This window comes from Phascolarctos cinereus, unplaced genomic scaffold (assembly GCF_003287225.1).
Source record: "Phascolarctos cinereus isolate Bilbo 61053 unplaced genomic scaffold, phaCin_HiC Scaffold_1;HRSCAF=81, whole genome shotgun sequence".
Lineage (NCBI taxonomy): Eukaryota > Metazoa > Chordata > Mammalia > Diprotodontia > Phascolarctidae > Phascolarctos > Phascolarctos cinereus.
Window position 1 is genome coordinate 155,616,030 of NW_027555514.1, and position 25,902 is coordinate 155,641,931.

The 25,902-nt window shown below is 34.3% G+C and overlaps 1 protein-coding gene across 4 annotated transcripts in view; it reads right to left on the reverse strand.

Moving 5' to 3' along the window:
• Positions 1 to 2,268: 2,268 nt before the first annotated feature.
• The window catches only part of SEMA3D (semaphorin 3D), a 255,585-nt gene continuing 231,951 nt past the window's right edge, over positions 2,269 to 25,902 (reverse strand). For all 4 annotated transcript variants that reach the window (XM_020999739.2, XM_020999736.2, XM_020999738.2 and 1 more), the window contains 4 exons: positions 25,143 to 25,300; positions 24,180 to 24,244; positions 20,170 to 20,309; positions 2,269 to 9,457 (listed from right to left, as the gene is read on the reverse strand). In XM_020999739.2, coding sequence (XP_020855398.1) covers positions 9,032 to 9,457; positions 20,170 to 20,309; positions 24,180 to 24,244; positions 25,143 to 25,300 — 789 coding nt within the window. In that variant the 3' untranslated portion in view covers positions 2,269 to 9,031. The remainder of the gene's footprint in view (positions 9,458 to 20,169; positions 20,310 to 24,179; positions 24,245 to 25,142; positions 25,301 to 25,902) is intronic.

A 25,902-nucleotide genomic window follows, 5' to 3' on the forward strand; every position in this document is an offset into this window, starting at 1 on the left:
ACATACACACACACACATCTAGAAGAGTATAAAAGTCAATTAAATTTAGAAAGAAATAAAACTCTAAGGGGATAGCCAGGTTTTTGAGGATTATGAGAAATAAAAGAGTTAAGTTTCCATATAAGTAGATAAGAAACCAGCACAGACAGGCTAACTTCTCTGTCCAGGGTAGGGAGTGACAACCCAATTCTAGGCACATAATGTATGTTAAGGGTAGGGTGTATAAGGAAGATTGCAACCCAGAAAGATTAGGACCAATCCTGATCCAGAAGGGAGGAGATAGGCAATTACTAACTATAAAGCTTACTCTTGCTTCTGTACTCAGCACACTCTCCCCTTCAAAGGAGGTGTGCCCCCCTTCTCACAAGAATAGAAAGGAAACGATTCAGTCTCTTTAATAAAAAGTCTTTGAGACAGCAGTCTTTGTAACTGAGTCTGGGGTCTTCTTTATAACAGGATAAAGGAGGGCAAGGGGATGGGTTAAAAGGGGGATATAGAGAGGTATTTAGATTTAGGGGAAAAGGAGGATAAAGAATGGATGGCTGGAGTGGGGGTACATTACGTAATAAGAGGGTAAGGTAGCAGGTAGAAATAAAGTAGGGAAGTTAGGAGGAATAAGAAAAAAGAGATATGAACAAACATACAAACAAAGAGTAGGATTAGAATCTCTTAGAGAAAGTATATGTTTATATATGTATGTATGTGTATATATATATATACATGTATGTATATATCAATACCTATATATAAATATATCCATGCTCAGTTGTAGCCTTGGAGTGGTGGGTAAGGGGGAGGAAGGGGGAAAAAAGAACAAAGTAAAAAGTGTACAGTAGAGAACAAAAAAAATCTACAAGGAAACAAAAATGGACAGCTTTCAACATAATACACAATATTTAATATGTAGGCTTTCTTGAAATGAAAAGTCATTGCATATATTTTGAATCCTCTCTTATGTTCTGCTGTGCATATGACATGCTTTTTCTTTCTTATTTTATATTTAACTTTAATATTTAAGTGTGTTTCTCTTTTCTTATTATGTATTTAAGTTTTAAGATTTGTCTAAAATTTAAAAAAAAATTAAAAAGTGATACTCTGTAGAAGAGAAAGGGGTGGGTAATATTGGAAAATGCAGATGATATTAAAGGAAATCATAATTTTATGATTTTATAATTTCCTTCAACCCTAGTGACTCTCTTAGCATTTGAAGTTCTGGCAGCAAAACAAAGTGAAAAAGAAAATTCAGATAGGATGCAGGCAAATATTTTTGCTTTAGAGAGGCCTGTTCTAAGAAACTGTTCTTAAATAACTGACCTAAAATGTTTCCTCCCCCAACTCTCTGCCCTCCACCCCCCCCAAAATAACAAAACTATAGCATTTCCCTTCCTCACTCTCTGAATGTTCCAAGTACCTCTATTTCTGTCACCAACCCCTCCCCCCCAATATCTTTTCTGGAAGCAGAATCTGAAACTCCTGATACTGAAACTGGGAGTGCAGGAGGAGGGCGGGATTCAGCCATCATTGGTGCTTATGAACTTGGATTAGTCATGTCCTTTCTCTAGGGCCTCAGTTTCCACTTCTGAGAAATGATGTAACAAGAATTGATCTCCAAGGTACGTCTGAGCTAAAAATCTATAACTCGATGATTACTGGACCATCTCTAAAGCATGATCACCCACAACCTTCCCAAATCAAAGTCCGCACTTCAAATTAAATTCTATTCTATGTTCTGGATGTGGAATTTTATAATGAATTGTTTTGTAACTACGTGGTTTTTTGTATGAAAGTAGAATTTTTGCCTTGACCTGTGATTTCATTTAATGAAGGGAACTCAATGTGTGAAAAATTCCTCCAAAGACACACAGGGATTACTGGAGAATTTTAGGGATTTGCTTGGACAAGTAAAAAGTTAACTTATGTGGTTAAGGTCTCAGCCATTGTACATGGATTCTAATTGAAATGAGTGCATTTAATTCCAAAGCTAGTTCTCAGCTCTATGACTATTACACTAACAAGTCTCTCAGTGGAAGGAGATGATTCATCTAAATATTTGCTGTTTTCCACCCACCCAGTCAAATACAATCAAGATCTTAAATGTCTCAATGCTAAAAGATGATGTAATATTATTCAAAGAATATTGTTAGGTAAAGTTAATATTTTCTTAATAATTTGCTATGGTTTAAATTGCATGAGACCTATTTGTTAGTAGAAGTATTTTTTCTTCAAAAAATTCCATTCCATTAATTATATTAGGAAAATTCTGTAGAATTTCATGAGATGAGTGTTTATTTCTTTTTAGCTATTCAGTATAAACTCTCCATTATATATCATAACTTCTTCCAGTTACATGCCTTTTAGCAATTGGACCTTAATACAGAAATCTGGAATATTGTTCCTAGGCATTTGATTCAGAACTCTCCCATACAGTATTTGGGTTTTGAAAGTGAAACATATAAAAATACCAACAAACTATTTTTGTAATCTTAGAACTCTATTTCAATATTTGCCTTTTATTATAATACAGTCAAAATTGACATCTAACAGTTGTGATTCTTTTTAAGACTGTAAAATCTTCACTTTGTTAGGATAGCAAAAGTAAGTACAAAACACATTGCAAACCATTCAAAACGCAGGAATTATGTTACATGATTACTTATGATAACTTATAGATCCTAGACCCTCCCCCACCAAATATTTACCTCAAATTGTTCTATAAATATTTATTCCTACCAAAAAAACCCACCACATTATATGTGAGGTATTCCTTTTTATTTTCTGACTTTCTTTTGACTTTTCTGTGATTTGTTACTATGTGGAACCAGAAAAACTTTTAAAATACCTTCTTTCTCTCCATCAAAATATATCTTGTGACCATACTAAAAAAAGTATCTAAATGAATTTTGACCTGGAGGACCCATTACCAGACATATATTCCAAGAAGAACAAAGATAGAAATGTACAATACCAAAACACACACAACATATATGTGCTTTAGTAATTTACTGGAAGTGGGGGGAACCATCTTTCCCTATGAAAGCTGAACAGTTGAATTGCAGAGTGTTATTTAAGCATAAATGTGACTTTGTGATGATAACTCAAATATTATTTAAGCATTAGAAATCTAGAGTATAATGATTATACTTTAATTTCATTTATACTTTGTAAACATCAGAATGCTTTATTAATGTGTTATTTTGATGAGTCAAATGACATTAATAGATGTTGAATAGTTGGAACACTTGGAAAATGTTATTGGGTCCCCAATAACTTACTAAATATTAAGCCTGTATGCCTTATGGGACACACTTGTAAGGGCTCTAGGAGAAACTTATAAGGCAGGTTCTTATAGTCTGTATTATTTAGCAAACAGTCAGAAGTCCTGACTCTGGGACAGATGATGCAACCTTAGCAGATCCCTCAATCTTTGGGTCATGGTTTACCCATCTTAAAGAGAATTCTAGCTCCTTATCAGGAATGTTTTAAAATTGTGTTAAGCATTGTGCTTTGGGTTTCTCAGAACAAAGGTACCACATAAATTCAAATTCCAAGAAAGTGTCTCTCTTGAGCAAACTGTCTTTATAAAATTCCCTAAATTGAATGCACACTGATCGAAAAAGTCTCAGGCAGGATGCCATTTAGCAGCAAAAGTTATGTGAATAAGAGCAGCAAGAAAATGCCAAAGCAGTAAAGTAAAAGGGAGAAGAAACTTCAACAATGAATCTAGATATGCTTGCTTGACCCCAGTCTTGGAAAAGAGAAATGAATTTGCTGATATGTGGTTTTTGAAAGTATTAACTAATGGCCCTCAAATCTTATAAAAGTTACCTGGAACATGTCAAATTCATGAAGCAAAAAATAGAAGAGCTCTCATTTAATATTGTACTAACTGCAAGATTACACAAAAATAAGAGCAAACAGCATTGCAATTTTGAAATCTCATCACCGACATGCATTTCACCTTCAATAACTTATTAGCTTTTGCCAATATAGTGTGACCTAAAACAACTTAAAACATAGATTTTATGTTACATTTTGTGAATATTAAATATTTACTGAAGATAACTGACAATATCTAGATGATTCCTTATTTTAAATGTCACATGACAGGGCTTTTACAGATTTCTCAATTTACAAGAAGCATCAGTTTTGTTTCATAATATATTAAGCATCAGTTATGCTTCATGTCATTTTACTAAATAGTCATTTGGGTCTGAAATATCTATTTTCATCAGGTTCTATTAAAGATATACATTGTCCTAAATGCTAAACATGCATGTAATCTTTATAGAAAAACACTAACAGTCCCACTCTTGGATATTAAAACTATCTTCAGGATCTGTGTGAGGGTGCATACTCAATATTTGAAATGCAGTATGTCAATGATGATGCTATGAGGTCTAATATGGATATAAATACAGCACATTGGATAAGAGCCCTGAAAAAACCCAAGCTTGTTTTATTGCCAGCATAGCATCATGTGGGATTAAGATTCTAGTATGGTTGTTTACTCCTGTTAATGAAATAGTGAATGTTTACAACACAATTAGGTCCTTAGCTTATTAACCTAAAATAGTAAAATGGTTACATGTATTAGAACTGGGATTGAATAATTCTTGGGGGCCAGCTCACTATCATTGGCATCCAGTGTCATTTAGCATATTGAAATTGATTTTCTTTATCTTTGATTAAATGTCCTTGTAGGGTCTAGGACAATGCTTTGGAAGATAATGGTATAGAGCAGGAGTTTTCAAAGTATGGCCTAGGGAGCTCTCCCAACCCCATCCCACCCCCAACCATTTCAACAAGGTCCAGGAAGTCAAAAGTTTTTATAATAATACTAAGATATTTCAATTTCTAATATGGTAAATATCAATAGATATAACTGACATAAACCAAGGTTTTTTGGGAGTGTCCTTAATAATTTTAAGACTGGAAAGAGTTCTTGAGACCAACAAGTTTGAGAACCTCTAGAATGGAAGATAAGTTATATCCTCCAAGGTCACATGTTATCCTGTGATAATGAATGCTTACTAGAAAAGGAAGTTTGGCATAGTAAGGCAGAGAGGACACTGGACTTGGAAGCAGGAGACCTAGATTTAAAACTCGATTTGGTTCCTTCTTAGACCTTTCTGTTCCTCTATTTCCTCATCTGTAAAACAGGATGAACAATTCATCCTTTCCTAAAACATTCATGCAAAACATGTGCTTTCTAAATCTTCAAGCACTATATAAATGCAATTTACCATTATAAAATAACCAGATTTATAGACTATGACATCTTTTTTCTCTTTTTATATTTGGGAAGATTTGAATATGAAATTTTACAGAGAAAATAGGTGTTAGAATTAATTGCTTTAAGTCTGAGTGCAATTAAGCATCTTGATACAGTAAATTGGGTTAACAGATTCAGTTGAACTGCGATGATAGGATAATAGATACAGAGCTGGTAGGGACCTTAAAGGTCACCTAGTTCATTTTGAAAATGAAGAAATGAAGGCTCAAAGATGAAATTGCCCATAGAAACATAGGTAGGAAGTAACAAAGCCAGAATAGTTTTTAAAATATAAGTAAACCAATAGTTTTTTTTTCCTGACTGTGAGAGTATTGTGAAGAGACTAAAGAAATGTACAGTCTTCCCAATCAGTAAGTATTTGTTGATTAGCTATTGACTGTGACTAGAAATGTACCCTTATTACTTGTGGAGAATACAAAATAAATGTCATGGTGCTCACCAAAAAAAAAGTAGCTTATAGTCTAGACTCTAGAGCAACACTCTTTCTTATAGTTTCAAATTACAAATCTGTATTTACTTCAAGTCTCCATAATTTCAAAGGTGGGAATGCTCCTTGCCACATGCAGATTACAATGTCTCCTTGTCTTAGTTTACTGTCTAACGACTTGCTGTGGTCTTCCCTATCATACCTTGTGTCTAACCCTCTGAGAATAATCCTTTCCAAACTTAACCAAGTGGTTTTCTCAGACAACAGATATAAAACTCACCATCAGCCAAGCTTGTAACCTTCAAGAATGTATGATTTTAGATACTCTCTTTGAAAACCCATCCTCACCTCCCAGGCACTGAAGAGCAACATAGGAGTATTTTGCTTGCATATCAAAACCACATCATTTTCAGTCAACTAATTGTGGAGGTTTGTGATATTGCTTCTTCTTTCCTTTCCTGTTCATATTTGTCTATTCCATCGCTTAACAGGAACTAACATTTTAAAAGAAGAGGAAAGAGGTAAAAATGTTGATTGATCTGTTAAGCTTTTTGATAGCAGCTCTAAGGAAAAGTTTGGTGGTAAAGGATGTTGGTTGTCATAAATTCTATTTATGAAAATGAATCATCTATACTTTTTTTAGATAATCAAAAGGTGAAGACATTTAATCATATCTATCTGTCTATATGCACATATAAATATATTACATATATACATGTTATCATGGTTGAACCCAACTAATGTTGGCTAAATTCAGTATTCTTTGATAGAGCATCTCATTAGCCTGAAAGTTTCTACAAACAATGAGTTAATGGTTATATATTATGTGGCATTTATATTTTACTAATCACACTTCCAGTGTATTTTGACTAGCCACCAGAAATGAACACATTTGAAACCTTTTTATTCTTTATATCCTTATGTACCAATTCTCATTTTGTCCATCTTGAGAAAATCCCTTCATGAGCACTTAACCATAACTAAAGAGATTCAGTGACTTTAAGGATTTAGACAGCTTTTCTTTCTGAATTAAGCCAAATTAATTGTTTTAATTACTAATTGGATTTATTTAACTTTAACATTTAAAGATATATTTCTCATAGCCTTCTACAATTTTAACTGTTGTTATCAATAAACTATGTTGGCATATCCCCCCAAAATTAAATTTGTAATCATTTTTGCTTTTGGCCTAGAAGTGACTCATGAAAACTTCAACCCAGAAATTTATCAATCACAAAAAAACTTGTTATAAAATTTATTGACAGCAATTCATAGAAGTGACTACCTTCATTCTTTTTATAACTATAATGGATTTGATTTTGGTTTTCTTCTATTTCTGAATTTTGCTAAAAAAAATCAGGCTGCATTGAACACATCCACAAATATGTGAGGATATGTATCAAAATATAATATGTGATCTCATACAAAGGCATGGTAAATATGAGATAGGTCATCAAGGAGAGAAATGAAGATAAGATAGAGGAAATTTCCTGAGCATAGAGCCAAAATTATAGACTCTAGGTTCAAGTCCCATCCTCCAATCATATAGCTTTCCCACAGGCTTCCTCTCAAGATGTGTCAAATGAATGAGAAAAAAGCAAAGTCTGTCATTTGTGCACTCATTCAAAGCCTTCCTTCTTCCATGGAAGGAAGTGGCTAATTTTTCATTTCACACTCAAAAAAGCGTGAAAAAGCAAAACAGAGAAAGGCTGACTAAGGGTGATTGTGAATTAGAAGAAGAAAAGGTATGTCTTGCACAAAAAGACACGTGCATATATGCATATTCAAAAAGGAAATCAAAGAGGAGAATTTAACAGAATGCTATTGAAAACATTAAAACCTGCTCATCTCTAACTTATAATTTTACTTATCTACACAGGGACATTTTATTTATATTAAAGAAAGAATTAGAATAACTCTGCTTGAATTACAATACATAATTCTAAATACAAAAGGCAGCTGTAAAAGAAAAAAAAAGTCAAAGAGTTATTTTAACCCTTTCCGTTTGTTATTATTTTGTGCACTGGTTCTGCCAACCACCAAATATTTAGCTCACCCTCCATTATCATCTTTGGAACTCTTCCTATTCGCCTACTTTAAAATATAACCTAAACTAAAGAAGGGAAAGAAGGAAGAACTATCGTAATAAGTTGAAATAATGAGCAGAGTATGGTAAATTTTTAGAGGAACAGAGGAAAGTACACATTACAATCCCATCGTTTGCTAATAAAATTTATGTTCATCCTTCCCATAATCACCTAGAAGATGTACTCTTCAGTATCGTGCTGGCAGTTTGTTTTTTGTTACATTTCATTTTAGCAGATGGATTGCAAATTGGCAACTACTCATGCCCTAGTGAATAAAGCTCCATTATATTTCTCCCACTTAATTTGTGATTGTTCTTTTTTTTTTTTAAAGTGGGGAAATGGATATTCCCTGAAGCCAAAATATTTTAGTTGTATTTTTCTCTGTCGGCTTGAAAATCCCATTTGTACACCTACACATTAGAACATTGGAGATAATTTAATGTTTTTCTTTTATCTGGTATTTCACATTTATTCTCTTATTTTATTAAATAGCTAGCACCTTATGTTCTGACAGTTCCTCAACTATTCTGTCCCTATATACATGAACATATGTTCTAAAATCACATATCTTCCTGGCTCTTCCCTGTTGAGCTAGGAATCCTGGGAGGTATATTTATACCCTTTAGTAAATCAGAGCTCCACTGCACTAAATGGACCCTTCGTGGCCTGGAAGAATTAATGCACCTCCCTAAATCCCTAACATATGCTCCAGCATAGCCTGACTCACTGGGAAGATCTTATTGATAATGTGAATTGTTGTGTGCTGTGCAATTATTCTACTCACCACCATGACACAGGTAGCTCAAGAGTAGAATGAATTGTTCACAGCAACATGCACTAATGCACAGTAAACTGACATATTTAAAAGATACCCAAGGAAAATGAACCACTATAAATATGATAATGATTCAACTGGACTTAACTCACTTATCTTTATGACCTAATTAAATTAAAAAAAAACTAGGAAAAAAATTAGAAAAAGAAATTCCCAAATTCATCAGGGATTCTGGACTCTTGAATTTATCATGTCAGTTCAGAACAAAATGGTTTTAAATTATTAAATTCCCCCTAGGCACCTGTATTTCCCATTACAGCCTCATCCAGATTACTGTTACTGTGCATTAGCAAATCTCCCTGAATAGAGGCTATGCACAAGTCTTAAGCATAGAACACAGCATTTTTCTTTTGTAGGTAAGAGTGTCACTGCTTTTGCAGCAGAGAGGACTACGTGGCCACGGCTCTGAGCAGCTGCTCAGTGTCCTTGTGATGCCTCCGATTTCGCTTTTTTTTCATCTCCTGCACGTGCTTCCATTTAGCGCCCCCTTTGTTTCTCTGCCTCCGTTTTTCCCGATGCCACATCTGTTCGCAGTACTGGTCCAGGCTGAAGTTGGGGCTACTGAGGATTTGCATGTAGTCTTTATACCTCAGCCGAGACTCAGCTAGCAGATCCTTGCCCCGTCCCTCCTCGAGTTCCGCTTTTTGAGTATTTTCCATTTGCTCATTCTCTATGACATTCAAAGTCAGCTTCACGATGGTGTGGATGAATGTGTGCTCCTGTGCTTTGCAGTAGTACATCCCAGAGTCCTTCTTCTGCAAACTGCGAATCAGCAGCCCATATTCAGTTTTGATGACCCTTTCATCAGGTTTCAGCTGTAGAATTGGAAAATGGAGGCAATAAATTAAAAACAGAGACAGCTACAAGCAAATGAAAACATGTTACATATTTATACTTCAGTGAACCTGCAAGATCTCTTCCCTTTATGTCTGTCATCACATAGGCTACTTTTTGTCCTCTCAAAAAAAAAAAAGCCAGGCCTCACTTAAACTTTATTGAGAACCATTCATATTTGCATCTTATTAAGTCTAACCACAAGATTGAAATGCAGTAGTTTGTGTTTCAGCCTTACAGAACACAGTGAGGGGAAGAAAAGAAGGAAAAACACAAACTCTCTCATTGACCTGTCTTGTAGATTAATTGATTCAATAAACAATTCCTGGTGCACAAGCTACTATCTAAATTCCGTAACTGGACTGTGAAATCAATAACCACTGGTTAAACAAGAATGAGCTCTCAATAAAGTGCCCACATGAACAATCTGATGGAACAGTTTTTTTTCTGAAAGGCACCAACACTTCTCTCTAGATAAAAGACAACTAAATAAATGATCAAAACTGTATATGAGTACATGGAAGTTTTAACAGAGTTACTTGTTAAATGTCAAGTAGAATGGCAAGGATAAAGGTCCATTCAGCTCTTTGAAAGTAGAGGTTTGTAACCGATGAGAACCACAGCTGGAACGGTAGTTACATTTTAAGTTGAATTTCCCTCTTTATTTTGGAATGTGCTTTGATACTGTGGTATATATGTGATACTTTAAAATATGCAGTTTGTGGAAATATTTGCCATACCAATGTATAATATGACATGGTAATCAGAGTTCACATGTAAGAAAGCACAATAGAGGAAAATACCTCCATTAAGATTCCTTTTGAAGAAATAATATTGAAAGGCATTTAAAACATTCAGACTTGCCTGGTTCACAATCTGGTATGAGTGGTGAGCCTATCTTTTGTAAAACTGATGGAGTGTTTCTAGACACAAGAGTTCTGTTTAATCCATGCAGTGCCAAGCACCTTACTTTCAGAGAAAACAATAACAAGCAAAGAGCTAGAAGCCTTCTTAGTTTATACACCTGCCCCTCTAACAGACTTAGAAGATGGAAATCCAGGAAGGAGAAAGAGGAGAAAGAGAAACAGGGGGTGGACTGTGCTCTGTATCTTCATGTGAAAAATAGGCAGGATATTTCCTCTGCCACTAAAAAGAGGTGGAAATATAAAGGATAGAAGAAACCCTGAAAGTTAAGGAAGTGTTATGGGTTGTGCTTTCCCACAGACGAGCGAAGTAGAAGAATACCTCCATTCCTGGCTGTGCTTCTCATGGTGTGAGCAAAAACAACAAGCTGCCTTATCTTGCCCTCTTGCATATTATATGAAGAATGCATGTGTGATGAAAGGAAAATAGCACCACACAGACCTGCTCTCCAGTCCTGAATCTGACACTAACTATGGTATCTGGCAAGTTATTTATGCTCATTGAGTAATTTCCTCAAAAGTAAAATGAGCATAATCATGCTTTTATCACTAACTTCACAGGCTGGTTGTGATGTTAAAATACCACATTATTGTGAGTTGTTATTACTACATAATTAATATCACAAGTATGAATGTCTGAAATGAAACTACTTAAATCTGGAACTATGCCCCCTCATTCACTAAGCTGTACACACCCTTTGACCCCAGTGATATTATTATTATTAGGCCTATTCTCCAAAGAAATCAATGAAAGAGGAAGTGTCTGCATATATAAAAATATTTATAGCAGCTCCTTTTTGTAGTAGCAAAGAACCGGATACTAAAGGAGTTCCCTTTAAGTAGGTAATGGCTGAACAAATTACGGCATATGAATATAATGGAATACATTGTGCTAAAAGAAATGATGAAAGGGAGAATTTCAGAAAAAACTTAGAAAGGTTTATATGAACTGACTCAAGAGCAGGAATTGCACAGGTTCAGGGATTGAGCTTGATTGGAAAACAATCTATACAATTACAACAATGTGGTAAAGATAAATAATTGTGAAAGACCTAAGAACTCTGATGAGTGCAATGACCAACCATGATTTCAGAGGACCAATAAGAAAGCATTTTAGCAACTTCCTGTGTGCTAGACTACAGATGCAGAATAAAACAGATTTTTAGACATGGCCAACATGGGAATTTATTTTGCTTGATTATGCACATTTGTTTACAAAGTTTTGTTTGTTTTATCATCTGTACATTTGTTTACAAAGAAGGTAAAGGAGAAATGGTAGGGAGAGAAAATAAATATTGTTTGAAATACAAGTTAAAATTCTTTTTTTGTTTTGAAGAAAGAGAATTGCTTACTAAAATGGCTACCCTGAATTCATTGTTCAACTCAAAACCTTGGGGGCTATCTGGGATATTACAATCAATCAATTAATCAATCAATCTATCAATCAGTATTTATGAAAGAATCTTCTTATACTGTCTTCTAGTCTTTGTCAGAGGCAATACTAGGAATACACTAGCGAGACAGCCTGTCTTCTGTAGGAGCCTACATTAAGTACATGTTAGATTTTTAAGGTCAAAATGTTATTTTTAAAGAAGTCCTGTGATTTCATCCTTATAATGGGCTCCCAGGGAATCAATGCAGATCAGAAACTTTTATACAACATTTAGGTTTATGAAGTTGTTTAGATACTGAGAGACTGGCTTGCCAAGTCACAGTCAGTCAGTATGAGAAGTAGGACATAAAACCTAGCTCCCAGTACAATATGCCATGCTGACCAAATATAAAGCAAAATTAATGCCACATTTTAAACACTCTAGAAAGGCTTTCCCTTAAGCAAACTCACAGATGTGAGTTTTTTCTCCTTTTTTAAAAATAAGGTTAAATCACAGTGATTTCCCAATCTAGAGTGTCTTCTTAATTCCCCTTTTTTCCTTGGATGATTCACTTATCTTCCTCTTTATCATAAAGGGAGTAATTGTCCAACCATCCTCCTCCTCCTCCTCCTCATCACCATCATCGTCATCTTATTATTGTTACAGTATATTACCATGGTACTTTGTAGCTTACAATGTATTTTCACACATGTTATATCATTGACTTTTCCTAAGAAACTTGTTATACAGATAGGGCAGGTATTATGATTCCCTTTACAGGTGAAGTTTTATATGCCATAAAGGCCATTAAAAAGTCCCACATTTTCAAATCCGGCCTCAGATACTTGACATTTAGTAGCTGTGTGACCTAGGCAAGTCACTTAACCCTGATTGCCTCACCAAAAAAAAAAAGCAACAAACAAACAAAAATGTCCCTCAACTAGGACTCATTTTTCTATGTGATGGTGCCCCCCCCACCTCATGTTATATTTGAGGAGTTAGGTAGCCAAACCTTTTTAGAAAAAAAAGGGAGTGAAATATTACTAATAACATTTGGAGACTACTGCCATATTGCTTGGGGGTGTGGAGTGAGGGATATTCCAAAATTGTCGTTTTTGTCAATCGTCAAGTGCATGCAGGGAAACTAGGCACCTAAATGTGTTATTCTAATTCATATCTACTTTTGCTTTTAATGACTAAGATTATTAATAATGGCTTTCTTAAGTCGTATTCCTAATGTATAGAAGCCATTACACTTCTGTTCCACTGATCTTTTTTGTTTTTAATCTAGGCAGGAGGAAATTATGACTGATTACACACATATTGTACAACACTTCATTATTATTTTTTTTTCCTTTTCCCTTTTTGCATCCTGTTTATGTTGTTTTATTCACAGGTTTAGTCATTTTCCTGCCTTTCCTCTATACTTCTGTCCCCATAGAACAGAAAGTTTCATAAACACCTAGCATTTCATTACTTGGTACTAATCTTTAACCTTTCCTCTTGAATGTTTAATTTGTCCTTTAGTGTCTGACCTGCAGATGTAAAACACATTTTATTAAATTTCAAGCTTTCTGGATTTGCCGTTTAGGTAGTACAGATCATTTCATTGATGTTAGATGTGGTTTTATTCTTTCCATAAATTTAAAAACTATGCATTATAATGAAATAGCAACTCCAACAGGATGCATTCTAAATTGATAAATTAGATTATCACAGGATTTTAGCAATTTGGAGGTAGGCAATCTGCGAGTCCAGAAATTAGGTAGTTGATTAACATTTGCCTCGTCTACATTCTTATGTCATGTGCTGCTTTTATTCTGCATTGAAGTAGGATGCATTATGCACACTGTATTTCTCCAGTGAAATGTCAGCACAATCAATTTAGAAAATGCAACTCCTCTGCAAATAGATAATGCAATCTTTGGTCAATGATTTAAACTCATGGAATTTTCTCCACTTTAGAAGTGATAAGTAAAAATTGCTGAGACCTACAAATCAAAACCATGCTTGAAAAAAAAGCATGGTATATCCATTTACCTAATGTAAGTAAAGAGAATATGATATATTTCAAATTATTAAGTGTAGATCTCCAGTGAAAGGCAATTTTTTTTCAAATGGGAAAACAGAGGATCTATCTATCTATCTATCTATCTATCTATCTATCTATCTATCTCCAGAACATCAGGTAATGGTCAGTGACTTCTGTTCATGTTAATGGCTGACTAATGATAACTCCTTTACAGATAATTCATTTGTCAATTCTCTCATAGCTAAAACATTATACCTGTCCTAGAAGAGATTGTACCTTTAAGGACATCTTCTTTCATTAACTAACACATGAAAAAGTACCAGGAAATAAATGGAATTAAACATGGAAGAGAACTAGCTAACTGAAGAATGAAAACAAAATGGAGACTGATACATGGAACTATTGTATCCCCATACATTTCTATTAAGCATCTACAGAATTTTAAAATTTATTTAGTAAACAATGAAGAACAGAAGAAATTATATGAGTGTGTGTTGAAAAAGAGTGAAGATTTTTACATGAGAGTGGATAAGGATGATTTGTAAAAGTATCACAAAGAAACAAATAGTTAATAAAGAAGGGATATATTTAGAGATGTTTTAAATCCTCAGAAGCATATGCTTTGCACATTTTATAACTGGAAGAAGTAACAGAACTAATGATGATGATGATAATGATAATGATATAAAGATAGGAATTTATGACTGACTACAGGAAACTTGTCCATATTATACTTAAAGAGCAAATGATGTAGTGGAAGTAGTTTTTACTCCCAGTTCACAAAAGTCTAGGGCAGGGTGGGGAGTAGGTGTGGGGGAGGGAGGGGGAATGCAGAGGGAATGACACTTGGGACAGGCTGACTAACCCACCAGTTAGAGACATAAACATCATCAATTACAAAAACAGCATCAAGAACAAGTCACTAGATAATTGACTTATGAACTTAATCACACTAGACTATGAAGTAACTCAGTAAGGAAGAATCCTCCCACTGGCAGCAGGACAGGCTGGTGACAGCTTCTGTGCTACAGGAGATCCTGTCCCCTCCCAGAAACCATTCTGAGTGGAAGTGAGGTTCTGAACTGTGACCTTCTGAGCAATAAGGAGAGTATGTCCTGCTGGGCCAAATGCTTCCAATCTAGTCTGGATTTTGCCCTTTTCCTACACGCAGGAAACAGTATTGCAGGTCCTAGACAAAGCATCACTTTGTATAAATGATCTGCTGAAACATTACAGCTCTCATACTTTAAAATGCAATGCCATAAAAACATGGTTGAAGTTGCATTTGAATTTACAGAACATGATACCATCTTCACTGTGTGAAGTGATTTTAAAAATTCCACTACAAATAGAAAAAACATAAAAAGGAATTTGTATTAATAAAAATTTCTTCCCCATAAGGATGTAAGATAATCATGTAAATTATGCACATGAAAAGGAAAAAGAATAATGTAAATTTGTAATTTTAAAAATGTTAAGTAGGCAAAGTACACAAGGGATATACATTTTTTAAAGTCAGGTTTTTTTTTAAAAAAGATAAATTTTAATGAAATATTTTACTTAAAATGAAAGTTTACCTATCTATCTATATTAACAATAAACTTGAAACCAAGGTGGTTTTATCTCCTTTAAAAGTAAGATAACTATAAAAAAATAGCTAAAGTGAAATCTAAATTGTTTTTAAGTTCAGAAATCTTTGATCTAATACATAGTTTTTGAAAAAGAGAGACGGAGACATAGACAGAGAGGGAGGTATCTAAATGTACCCATATATACATGCATATGAACATACACAAAACATTATTTCTTGCATTGATTTCCATCACAGTGAAGGTTGGCAAAGATTTCCCAAAAGTCCAAATTCTCTTCTCAATTCCCATCAACCTAGAACTCTCTTTCCCATTTGACAACATTGATGACCACCTGTTCAGGATACTGAACAGGGGATTGACGTACTTAGTAGGAGTTTAGATTAGAGGACTGTTAAGATCCTGACTAACTCTGTTATTTTTGAAACCAGTTTCTCCTTGGCATGACTGGAGTATTCTCTACCACCTAAATAGAGGCATTGTCAGAAGTTCTGTCCTTGGCCCCTCTTCTCTTCTCTCCTGCTCTTTTCACCTTTGATGATGTTAAGGACTCTAAGCTCTTCAACTCCATTAAAATGACTCAAGTAGCTGTCTCCAAATCCAGTTTCTATCCTGATATCCAGTTGTATCCTTCAAACTTCCTGTTGGGAATCTGACTTGATGCCTTGCAGGATCCTCAAACTCAACATTTTCCAAGCCAAACTCTTCATCTTCAAACCTAGCTCCTCTTCTTGACTTTCCTATTTTTATTAATGGCACTCTCATTTCTAGAGGGCTGGAATGTTAACTCTTTCCTTCTCATCCCTGATGTTCATCACTCACTAAATCTGGGTAATTGTTTTAACATCTTTCATTTATGTCTTATTTTCCTTTCATTCCCATGATCACTACTGTAATTTTAATTCTTATCATGTCCCCTCTGGAGAATGGAATAGACTCCTAACTAGGCTCCCTGTCTATAATCTCTCTTTTGTCAAGCTATCCAAGGAAGATTGATTCATCTTCCTAATAAAGAAATCTACTTAAAAACATCAATGCCTCCTAACTGTGTAACAAATTAATTCTAATTTTTTGGCCTGACGATCAGAGTCCTTCATGCATTTCCTCCAACCTGTGTTTCCTGTTTTATACCTAACTATGTCGCCTGGCCAAATAGGATTATTTGGTATTTCTGAACATTCCCCTTGATTTTTTTCCCTTTCTCTTTTTCATTTAAAAAAATTTGTTCTGAACTTAAATACAAAACAAAATGAGCATTTCCACATATATTGTGAAACAGGACAGTGTTGTTACATGAAATATCCAAATACCGTGGAACAAGAAAACTGTTCATCTCTATTCCGTAGAGCTTGCTTTTCTTTTAAAGTATCTAACGAAGTCATTATGCAACTTTCAAAGCTATCCTGTTTTTCTCTGACTTTTGATTTTACAAGCCCATGACTTGTACTATCCCTTCTTTCAGAAATTCCATCTTTACTTGTACAAATCCTACTTATTCTTCAAAACCCGGTTCAAATTTCGCTTCCATTTCCTCATCTTCCTACATGCTATCTCTCTTAGTCATAGATATGATTATACTTCTGACAGATTATAGCCTGCCTTGCATTGCCTGTTATTTGGGTATTACTTTTTGAGAAAAACTCCCTCCTTCCTCCTAGCTTGTATTCTCCTTGAGAGAAGAAATCACACATTTGTCTCTACACCCCTGGCACTGCCTTGCACACACCAGTCAGTCAATAAATATACGTTATTTTAAATTTGTTCTAATTGGAGATGAAGGAATCACTTCACCATGGATGGTGCTGTATTTGAAAAGGAGTGCATATATTAATGTTAGTGGGTTCCTTAAAACAAGTTCACTGTACTATTCACATAAGTATCTTAAGACAAATTCCATTTTTACTATTGAATAGAATTTCTGCCCTTTGTGTTTCCTGTATCTGCTTTTGGTATGGTGCAGCAATAAATTAAAAAGGAGATTATTAATGCCAGCAAATCCAGAAAAACAGTATATAGAGGCAAAGGAGGACCAATAAAGGTAGGATATCTGTAGCAGAAATTATCCCATTGTTTTAAATATACTAGGTGCTAGTATTTAAGAAGGAAAATCTTCATGCATATTAGCAGAATAAAACTCATACTTATATTATTAACATACAGGACAGTTGTGATACTAACTCCCTAATAAATTTGATAATAAATAACTCATTTTGAAAACTCCCATTTTAAATATTTCTGATGAACTTTTCAAATATACTACTACACAAGGTCTGTAATATTTCAACACTTTGTTAAAATAATTATTTCATTTTAAGCCTAGGTGCCTAAGGATCCACATAGTTCCTTCCTCTGCTGTTATAGGAAGGTTATAATAAACAAAAAGTTAGGAGTACATTCAAAATTATTTCTCTGAGACTCCATGTTGTACAATCTGCCTTAATCCATATTTCTATTTGTTTATATTTGACCTAACACTCCTTTGAGGTTGAAGCAAAATTCAGGTTACCAGAATCATTTAGGTCAAGAGTCATCAGAGTATAATACAGTGTTTATTGACAGACACCTTGAGGGAAAGTTGGAGAATGGGCAGGCCTTTGCTTGGAATTTCCCTTGATCCTTAAGGAAATAACGAAAACTGGTAGCATGACAGTGATGCCAATAGGGCCACTGGCCAGTGTGTCTCTCTTTCTGCTTCAGCTCAGTTCTACTTCTCCTCCTGCTGTGCCTTTGGGTTTCCTATTTTTTATTGCATAATTCTTGACATTCCCACTCTTTCCTCTCTACTGCCACCCCTTCATAATTTCTCCCTTTCAAATAAGTCATCATTAGTAATATGCTGTGACCTATGTAACCCAATCAATCAAACAACAAATTTTTGACAAGCGCCTAATAGCAAGTCACTTGCCCAGACACTATGCTAGATACGTGGGATACAAGAACAAAGAAGGAAGTGACCCCTACTGGTAATGTGTTTACATTTCAACATAAATGTAAGGTAAATAAATACATACATGTGTGTATATACATATATGTGTATGCATATGCAAGTATAAACACAAATATATATAAACATGTTTATTAATATATAAAATTTTATATTATGTACATATAATATATATATATATATACATATAGATAGATAGATAGATAGACATATACATACATACATACATACATACATACACACCTCCACACACATAAAAATATGTATACATGCAAAGTAGCTAAATACAAGGAAGCTTGGGAGGAATGGCCCTAGTTAACTGGAGATCAGGAAAGGCTTCATGCAGAAGATGATGTTTTAATTCTGTTTTAAAGAGAGTGCCTCTATAAGCCAGAGGTGAGGTAAGAGTGCATTCCAAGAAGGAGGGATGGCCAGTTTGAAAGCTCAGAGATAAATGATGAAGTGCCATATGTGCAGAATGGAGAAGGTCAGATTTGCTGGACTGTCATATTCAGGGGGATGGTAACCAGAAGGTTGAAAAGTACAATGACACCAGCGTTGGTAGGCCTTTAAAATCCTAAATAGAAGAGTTTTTATTTTATTCTAAAGGCAAAACCACTAGAATTGGCTGAATAGGAGAGTCATATGGTCAGATCTGCTCTGAATGAAATTTAATTTGGCAAGAGTATGTAGGATGGACTGAAATGGTGGGAGACTTAAGCTTGGGAGGTCAATGAAGGAGGTTGATGCAATAAGCCAAGGAAGAGGTGATAAGGGCATGGACTAAGATGCTAGATATATAAATGGAGAGAGGGAGTCAGATGCAAAAGATTCTCTGAAGGTAGAATGGGCAAGATTTGGCAAGTGACTGGTTATGTGGGGTGAGAGAGAATGGGGAGAAGTCTATAATAATGCTGAGTTAATGAACCTAAGACACTGGAGGGGAGGATTTTGAGGGAAAGATAAAGAGTTCAGTTTTAAATATACTGATTTGAAGATATGTGTCTGTTGCCATTTAGGCCTTCTGCAAAGTGACCATTCCATAGTTCAAAGTGCCTAGTAACTCTTTGTTAAGGAAGCCTCTTTTTATTCTGTGACCAGTAAGTTCTAAAGAGCATGAGGTAAAGGAAGAAAAGATTATGTTTATTTTGCTTTTAATTCTGTAAATTTCTTCTTATTACATAAATGTCAGAATGAATACATATCATATATATGCCAGTTTTGTTGTTTTGATTGAAGGGGTGGGGGAGTGAAGGTGGGATAGGGTGGGTTGTGGTGGTGACCATTTTATCAAGGGTGAATGTTTCCAGTCATTCTACACTTTGGTTGAGCTTTTTCCTACAATCTGAAGACTATCTAACTCAAGGACAAACTATATTTTGGTGGTGCATTAATTTTTTTTCCAAAAAAAGAAAACAAAAACAAAAACAAACAAAAACCATTGCATTAAAAAAAAATTTGGCTTCCAAATGGGCAGAGACACTACCTTGAAAAATCTATGGGAATAAAAAAGGGTAAAAGGTTGTCTATGAAATACTCACTTTCAAATTCCATCTTGAAATTACTTGAAAGTATTTCTTGAATTTGAAAATATAATCTTGAAAGCATTTGATCAAAATAATGAAATTAGCCCATTTTAATTTTGAAACAATATAAAACTTTCATAATTACAAAATGAGGTTTTTTACCTTGAGTGAAATTAGAATATCATTTGATGCTAAAAGCAACACATTTCCCATATAGTAATAACCTGTATCTTGGAGATTTAAAAAAAAATTCTGATAGTATTGTGCTCAGGATGAATATTCCCTTCCTTGGTGACTATAACTTACCTCCTCTTGATGCTCTTCTCCAGATTGCTGCATATACCACTTAATAGATGCTTGCTGGGATTTAGGAATACATTCCAGAAAGGTTGAATTAAATTCAATGCCAAAAATCACCTTTTCATCAGCAGTTTCATGACTAATGCCTGGAAAGCAAACATGGTATATGAGATTAACCTCGACCTGATTTTTAAAGCAAAGGGAAAAATGGCCTGATTTAGAACAGATGCTATGAGGGAAAAAAATCATGCTATATTATTAAAGAAAAGGGAATTTCACATTTTATTTAATACCAACTCTCTAATTGACTGATTTTAAAAATTCTATGCCAGTATTTCCAAACTTTTTTTTTACCAAATACTTAAATGTTTAAAATAAAATATTGTCAATAATATTACTGAGAAAAACTACACTGAATGACTTCGGAATTCTTATTGGTGCAATGATAAACCACAAAAGAATGAAGATAAAACATGCCAAATGATGAACTTGGAATGCAACAGACACATTTTTCAGACCTGGGTAACATGAGAATTTGCTTTGCTAAACTGCATAGATATCTATCCAAAGATTTTTTTAAAAATTGACTCAAAATTGCAGGGTGGTAGTGGGACGGAAAGATTACTTTAAAAAAAAATTTCTTGTTACTTGAAAATTTAACAAGAAATAATTTTTAAAATACTGTCATACAGAAAGGGTTCCTGTACTCGAAAAATAAACTTTCTTCATTCAGTTAAGTAAAACTTTAAAAAAAAACCCATATTATTTTCCCCTCAAATAAGCAAAAATAGAAATAACTCATAACAGTACTCTTTTAGCTTTCTAGTCAGTCCTGTGAGAATAATAATAATCACAGCTAGAATTTATGTAACTCTGTTAAGGTTTGCATAACACATTACAAATATTTTCTCATTTGATGCTTATAAGAATCTAAAGAGGTCTAAAGTAGACACTATCATCATCCTCATTTGACAGGTGAGGAAATGAGACAGAGGTTACATGATTCACTGAGGATCACATAGACAGTAAGTGTCCAAGGCCATGTTTGAACCTAGGCCTTTTTGACTCTAGGTCCTACACTCTAACACCTAGCTGAAAATATGCTAAATATTTAAAGAGAGAAACGTCCATGTGGTTTAATGATAAAAGTTATCAAAATAATTAATAATGTTTACAACTTAAAGGCATGTAAGAGCTAAGACAGTGCTTTCTTGGCAAAATTTTAATCATTAGATAGAAATATGTAGAAGCACATATGTGTTTCAATACTCAGAAAATGGGCCTTACCTTCTTACCCATTTTTCTATTTTGATTTTAGTAAGAAAAAAGAGAGGGACATATTTTTCAAGACTGTCTGTTCTAAGTGCATGTGCATGAAGCAGTTAATGGGAAGCTTTCTGAGTGGTGAGACATCCTATTTTCTTAAATCAATCATACCATCTGTAATACCTTCATTCCCAGCTAGCCAATGTCTGTGTCCCATGTGTGATCTCAGATCTAGAGCTCACATTTGATCAAATAGAAAACGACTGCTGCTGGGACAGATGGGTCTGAATATATACATATACTTTTTGAGTAAAACTTTCAGATGTCTATTCAGCAAAGTAGCCTACTTAGAACATTAGGCAGAAGACTAAGGAACTACGAATGGACAAGAACATTCAGCATACAGAATTATTAAGACATCCTCATGCATATGTAAAAATCCATTGGGTTATTTCTTGAAATGGGTTTCTTTTCTTTTTCATGAATTTATTGTTGTTTTCAAGCCTATGACATATACCTATAAATTACTCCTTTTCCAGCTCCCAATGCATAGCTTCTATTTGAAAGCTGTAGTCTGTCACAGTCAACAAAATATCATATTCTACATTTTCTACAGTTACAAAAATGTTTCTCGAGTCGCTTGATGCCATTTATGATGGAAAAGAGAAGGATCATCAAAAACATGAGAAGACTTAATACAATAATCACTGAAGCCCTGTGGGAATAGGGTATTATGATGAAGTGAAGAAATATTCTAATGATCTGTTTTGGTTGTCATATGGTAGACTCAAGGATGCAAAGAAAGATTAAATTAAATTTATTTCATCAACTCATTCAACTTAGTGGAAAATTTTGTGAGTAGAAAACTCTGTCAAACCAATTGTTTGCCTGAAATGATCAATTGCTCCACTAAATTCCCTTTGTTAATTCAGTCAATGTAACTAGTATCCTAGTGTACATACTCATTTTGATTTAAAGATAGCCCAGAATTTAATTCTGTTCTTAATGATATAACCCTTGCTATGTCTGTATCTTATATATAGCATCTGCATACAGTAGACTATCTGATTTCTTCCTAGCTTATCATGGTATAAATTGCATTTGATATTAAACTAGGATAAACTATAAGTTAATAAACTTAACTTAATTTAAAAGTAATTTTAAGTGAATTTTTTCTTTCTCAGACATGAAAAAAAATACTTTTTGCACAGCAACATGCTTAAACTATTTCCCTTTAAAGAAAATACATAATCACTACATTTTATTTTAAAATCTTGCTTGGGGACTTAAGATAGCCTAAGTTGAAGTTATGAATTAGGAATGGCATTTCTCCCTCAAGTTATTGTGGTGTCCCCTGTCTCCTCTTGGGTGCCTGACTTCTAGGAAAAAAAAAAGTTGTCTGCATTCTGTTTCCATTTCTTAACCATCAAGTTACTCCCACATTCCAATGCAATCCTGCTTCCCTCCCTACTACTCTTTGCAAGATGACCAGCGATGTTCGACAGTCTGTTCTCAGACCTCATTCTTCTTTACAAATCTGCTGTTTTTCATTCTACTGACCATCCCTTCCCTCTTGAGATAGTCTTTTCCATTTGATCCCACTTTTTGTACAATCCCCTCGCCACGCCATGACTGGGACAATTCTTCCCCTGTCTCACATAGTGAACACATTTTACCTTAAAGGCCCAACTTAGGTGCCACCACTTCCATGAAGCCTCACCTGATTGCCTTGGCTAGAAAGTATTACTCCTTCCAAATTCATATACCGCTCCATTGAATCTCTCCTATTCACTTAATCATGCTAACATGCATTATAATTATCTGCATATGTGTTTCATAAATCATTAAAGTGTAACTCCTTCAAAGTAAAAAGTATATTATCACTTTTCATCTCTTTATATACTCAGAGCCTAGCAGAAAATATATAGGAAATGTTTAATATATGTTCACTAACTGAATTAATTATACTCACCTTGTGACATCCTTTGGGGTTTTTTTTTTTAACTTTCCTCTCTGACAAAATAGTCTAACATTCAGGTGAAAGATCTGTAACAACTATATGTGCACACGTGGGTTTAGAGCTGCATTAAGAAAGTAGGAACTCATAGCCCTCGAAACACTGATGGACGTGTTGTGTGTATCATATATGTTTGAAAAATGTCAATTGAATAGTGATCCAAGAGCTATCAGGGCCTCTAAACCATGTTTCTAAGACCTTGTCCAAAACTTTGTTTTTACTCTTTTGGTTCCTCCTCTAAGTTTTCTCAGTCCTGTTAATTTTGGGGGTACATAATTATGTCTAACAACAAAACTTCAAATCTTTTAAGTGCAAATTGGCACAATATAGGAAAAGCTGATAGAGGAAAAATATTAAAGAATACAGAATAGATAAACAAAGAATGATTACTAAATGATTCTTTACTTTACAAAGTGATTCACTGGAATATCTCTTTCTTAAAATAAGTTATACTACTAAGTGCTTTATAGCTTAGAATACACTTTACCTCTTTAATATCTTTACAAATTTAGCTCTGTGAGTGCATTTCATATATGATTTGACCTTAATTACTCTATCTTTTTAGGAACATACTTTGTGTAAAACATATTATTGCACAGGAATGTATAAAGAAATATTTTAGAAACTGATTTTCTATATTTCAGAATAAAAATAAATAGGAAATGCATGCTTAGGTTTTAAAGGGAGAAAACCACAAAAAAGTCTTATTAATGAATAAATGTGAGAAACTTACTGTCTTCTACGTCCCAGCATTGAGTAATGGGGTCTCCATATTTTACATCTTGCCGCCTAGCTCGCCTATGGAAAGTGAATTAAAATATTAAAAAATTCAGTAATAACTAATTAGACTTAGAACACAAGCATGTCTAATGCAGAGGAGACAGAAATATGGAGGGGGGCTGCTGCCACCTGTTAAAACTTGAATATAGATGGCCATGTATCTCAGAAAAACTAGACATCTTCTAAATAAATTGAGTGTTTCCAGAACAGTGGATAATTATAAATTAATGATGAAACAAACAAACAAACAAATAAATTTACAAAGGCAAACTGAATACACATCAAGCGATATTTGATAGCATTCTCCCTAGGTACAAAAAGGAGTTTTAAATATTTAGTCCTTAAACGTAAATGACTATTATTTAATATTATTTCATGTATATACACACATGTAGAAATGTGTATATGTATGTACATGTGTATATTTATATTTGTAAAGATGTCAACATTTAGAAAGTTTTTGTGAATATATATACTCTGTGTATTCTGAAAGATGTTAAGAGAAACACATGATTTTCATTGTTAGCTATATAGTGAAAAAATTATGCAAAACACAGAATTGTCAGAATTATTTTAGTGAAGTGTAACTTTATAACTCACTATTTCAAAGTGTGCAACTTTAAAATTGTCAGTCCATTTAAAGCAAAAACCTAAAAGAGCATGTGTGTGTATACACACATACACACACATACACACATATATATATATAATATACATATACCCCTACATATAATGCATACACAGTTATATATGATATAAAAATATATGTATGTTTAGAGATGGATTTATATTTTTAAATGAACCATTTGTATATGCTATACTTCACCTATATCTAATCTTTAAGAAAATAAGTCCAGAATTTTGGAAGTTGCTCCTCATGAACAGGGAGTTTAAATGAACCTTTTAAATCTCTTACCTTTTGGAAGTTGGTGCATATCGAGAACATGCATTTCCATCCCAAGCACAGTAGGGATCTCTGGCAAGGCAACAGTCTGCACAGGCCTTCCCATACGTATCACATCTGTGCAGAGAGAGCTGAACCAATCCATCTCGGGAACCAATGTACAATTGTTGCTGCAAATCAGGCAAAACAAATGAATTAGAAGCATCTTTCAGGCCATTCTTAAGAATTTTCCTTTTTCCACCCCCCCAAAATACCATACTCATTGGCCTAAACATTGCTCTGGTTCATAGGGCTTCCTGCCCATTATAAAACACTTGTGAAGAAACACAAGGAAGAGTGAAAAAAACAGTCAATCACTTTCAACTCTGGCAGACCGGGTGGTTGGCAAGATGTCTATGGTAGTACAGGGACAGCATTCTGTAGAGCTAATGTAACATTGGCAGAAATTTAAGAAGGTCAAAAACCAGCTGCTAGACTGGAAGAATTAAGATGTCAAATTTTTCCTTGATAGTTGAAAATGTACATTGGTAGGTTATATCAAGTGCAGATGCCATAGGCAAATCTAATGATGAGAAATATCTTTTCCCTTACATGGTTACTTCCATGTAAAAGGATCACAAAGAGCTTTATGAACTTTGCTCATGGAATTAACAAATCACTTCATTAGCTATTGGAGTGTTGTTCTCTCTTGGGTATCATATAATAAGAGGCTGCCAGATTTCTGGGCTAAGGCTGAAGAATATCAGATGCAAATGGAAACCTTCAAGGAGGT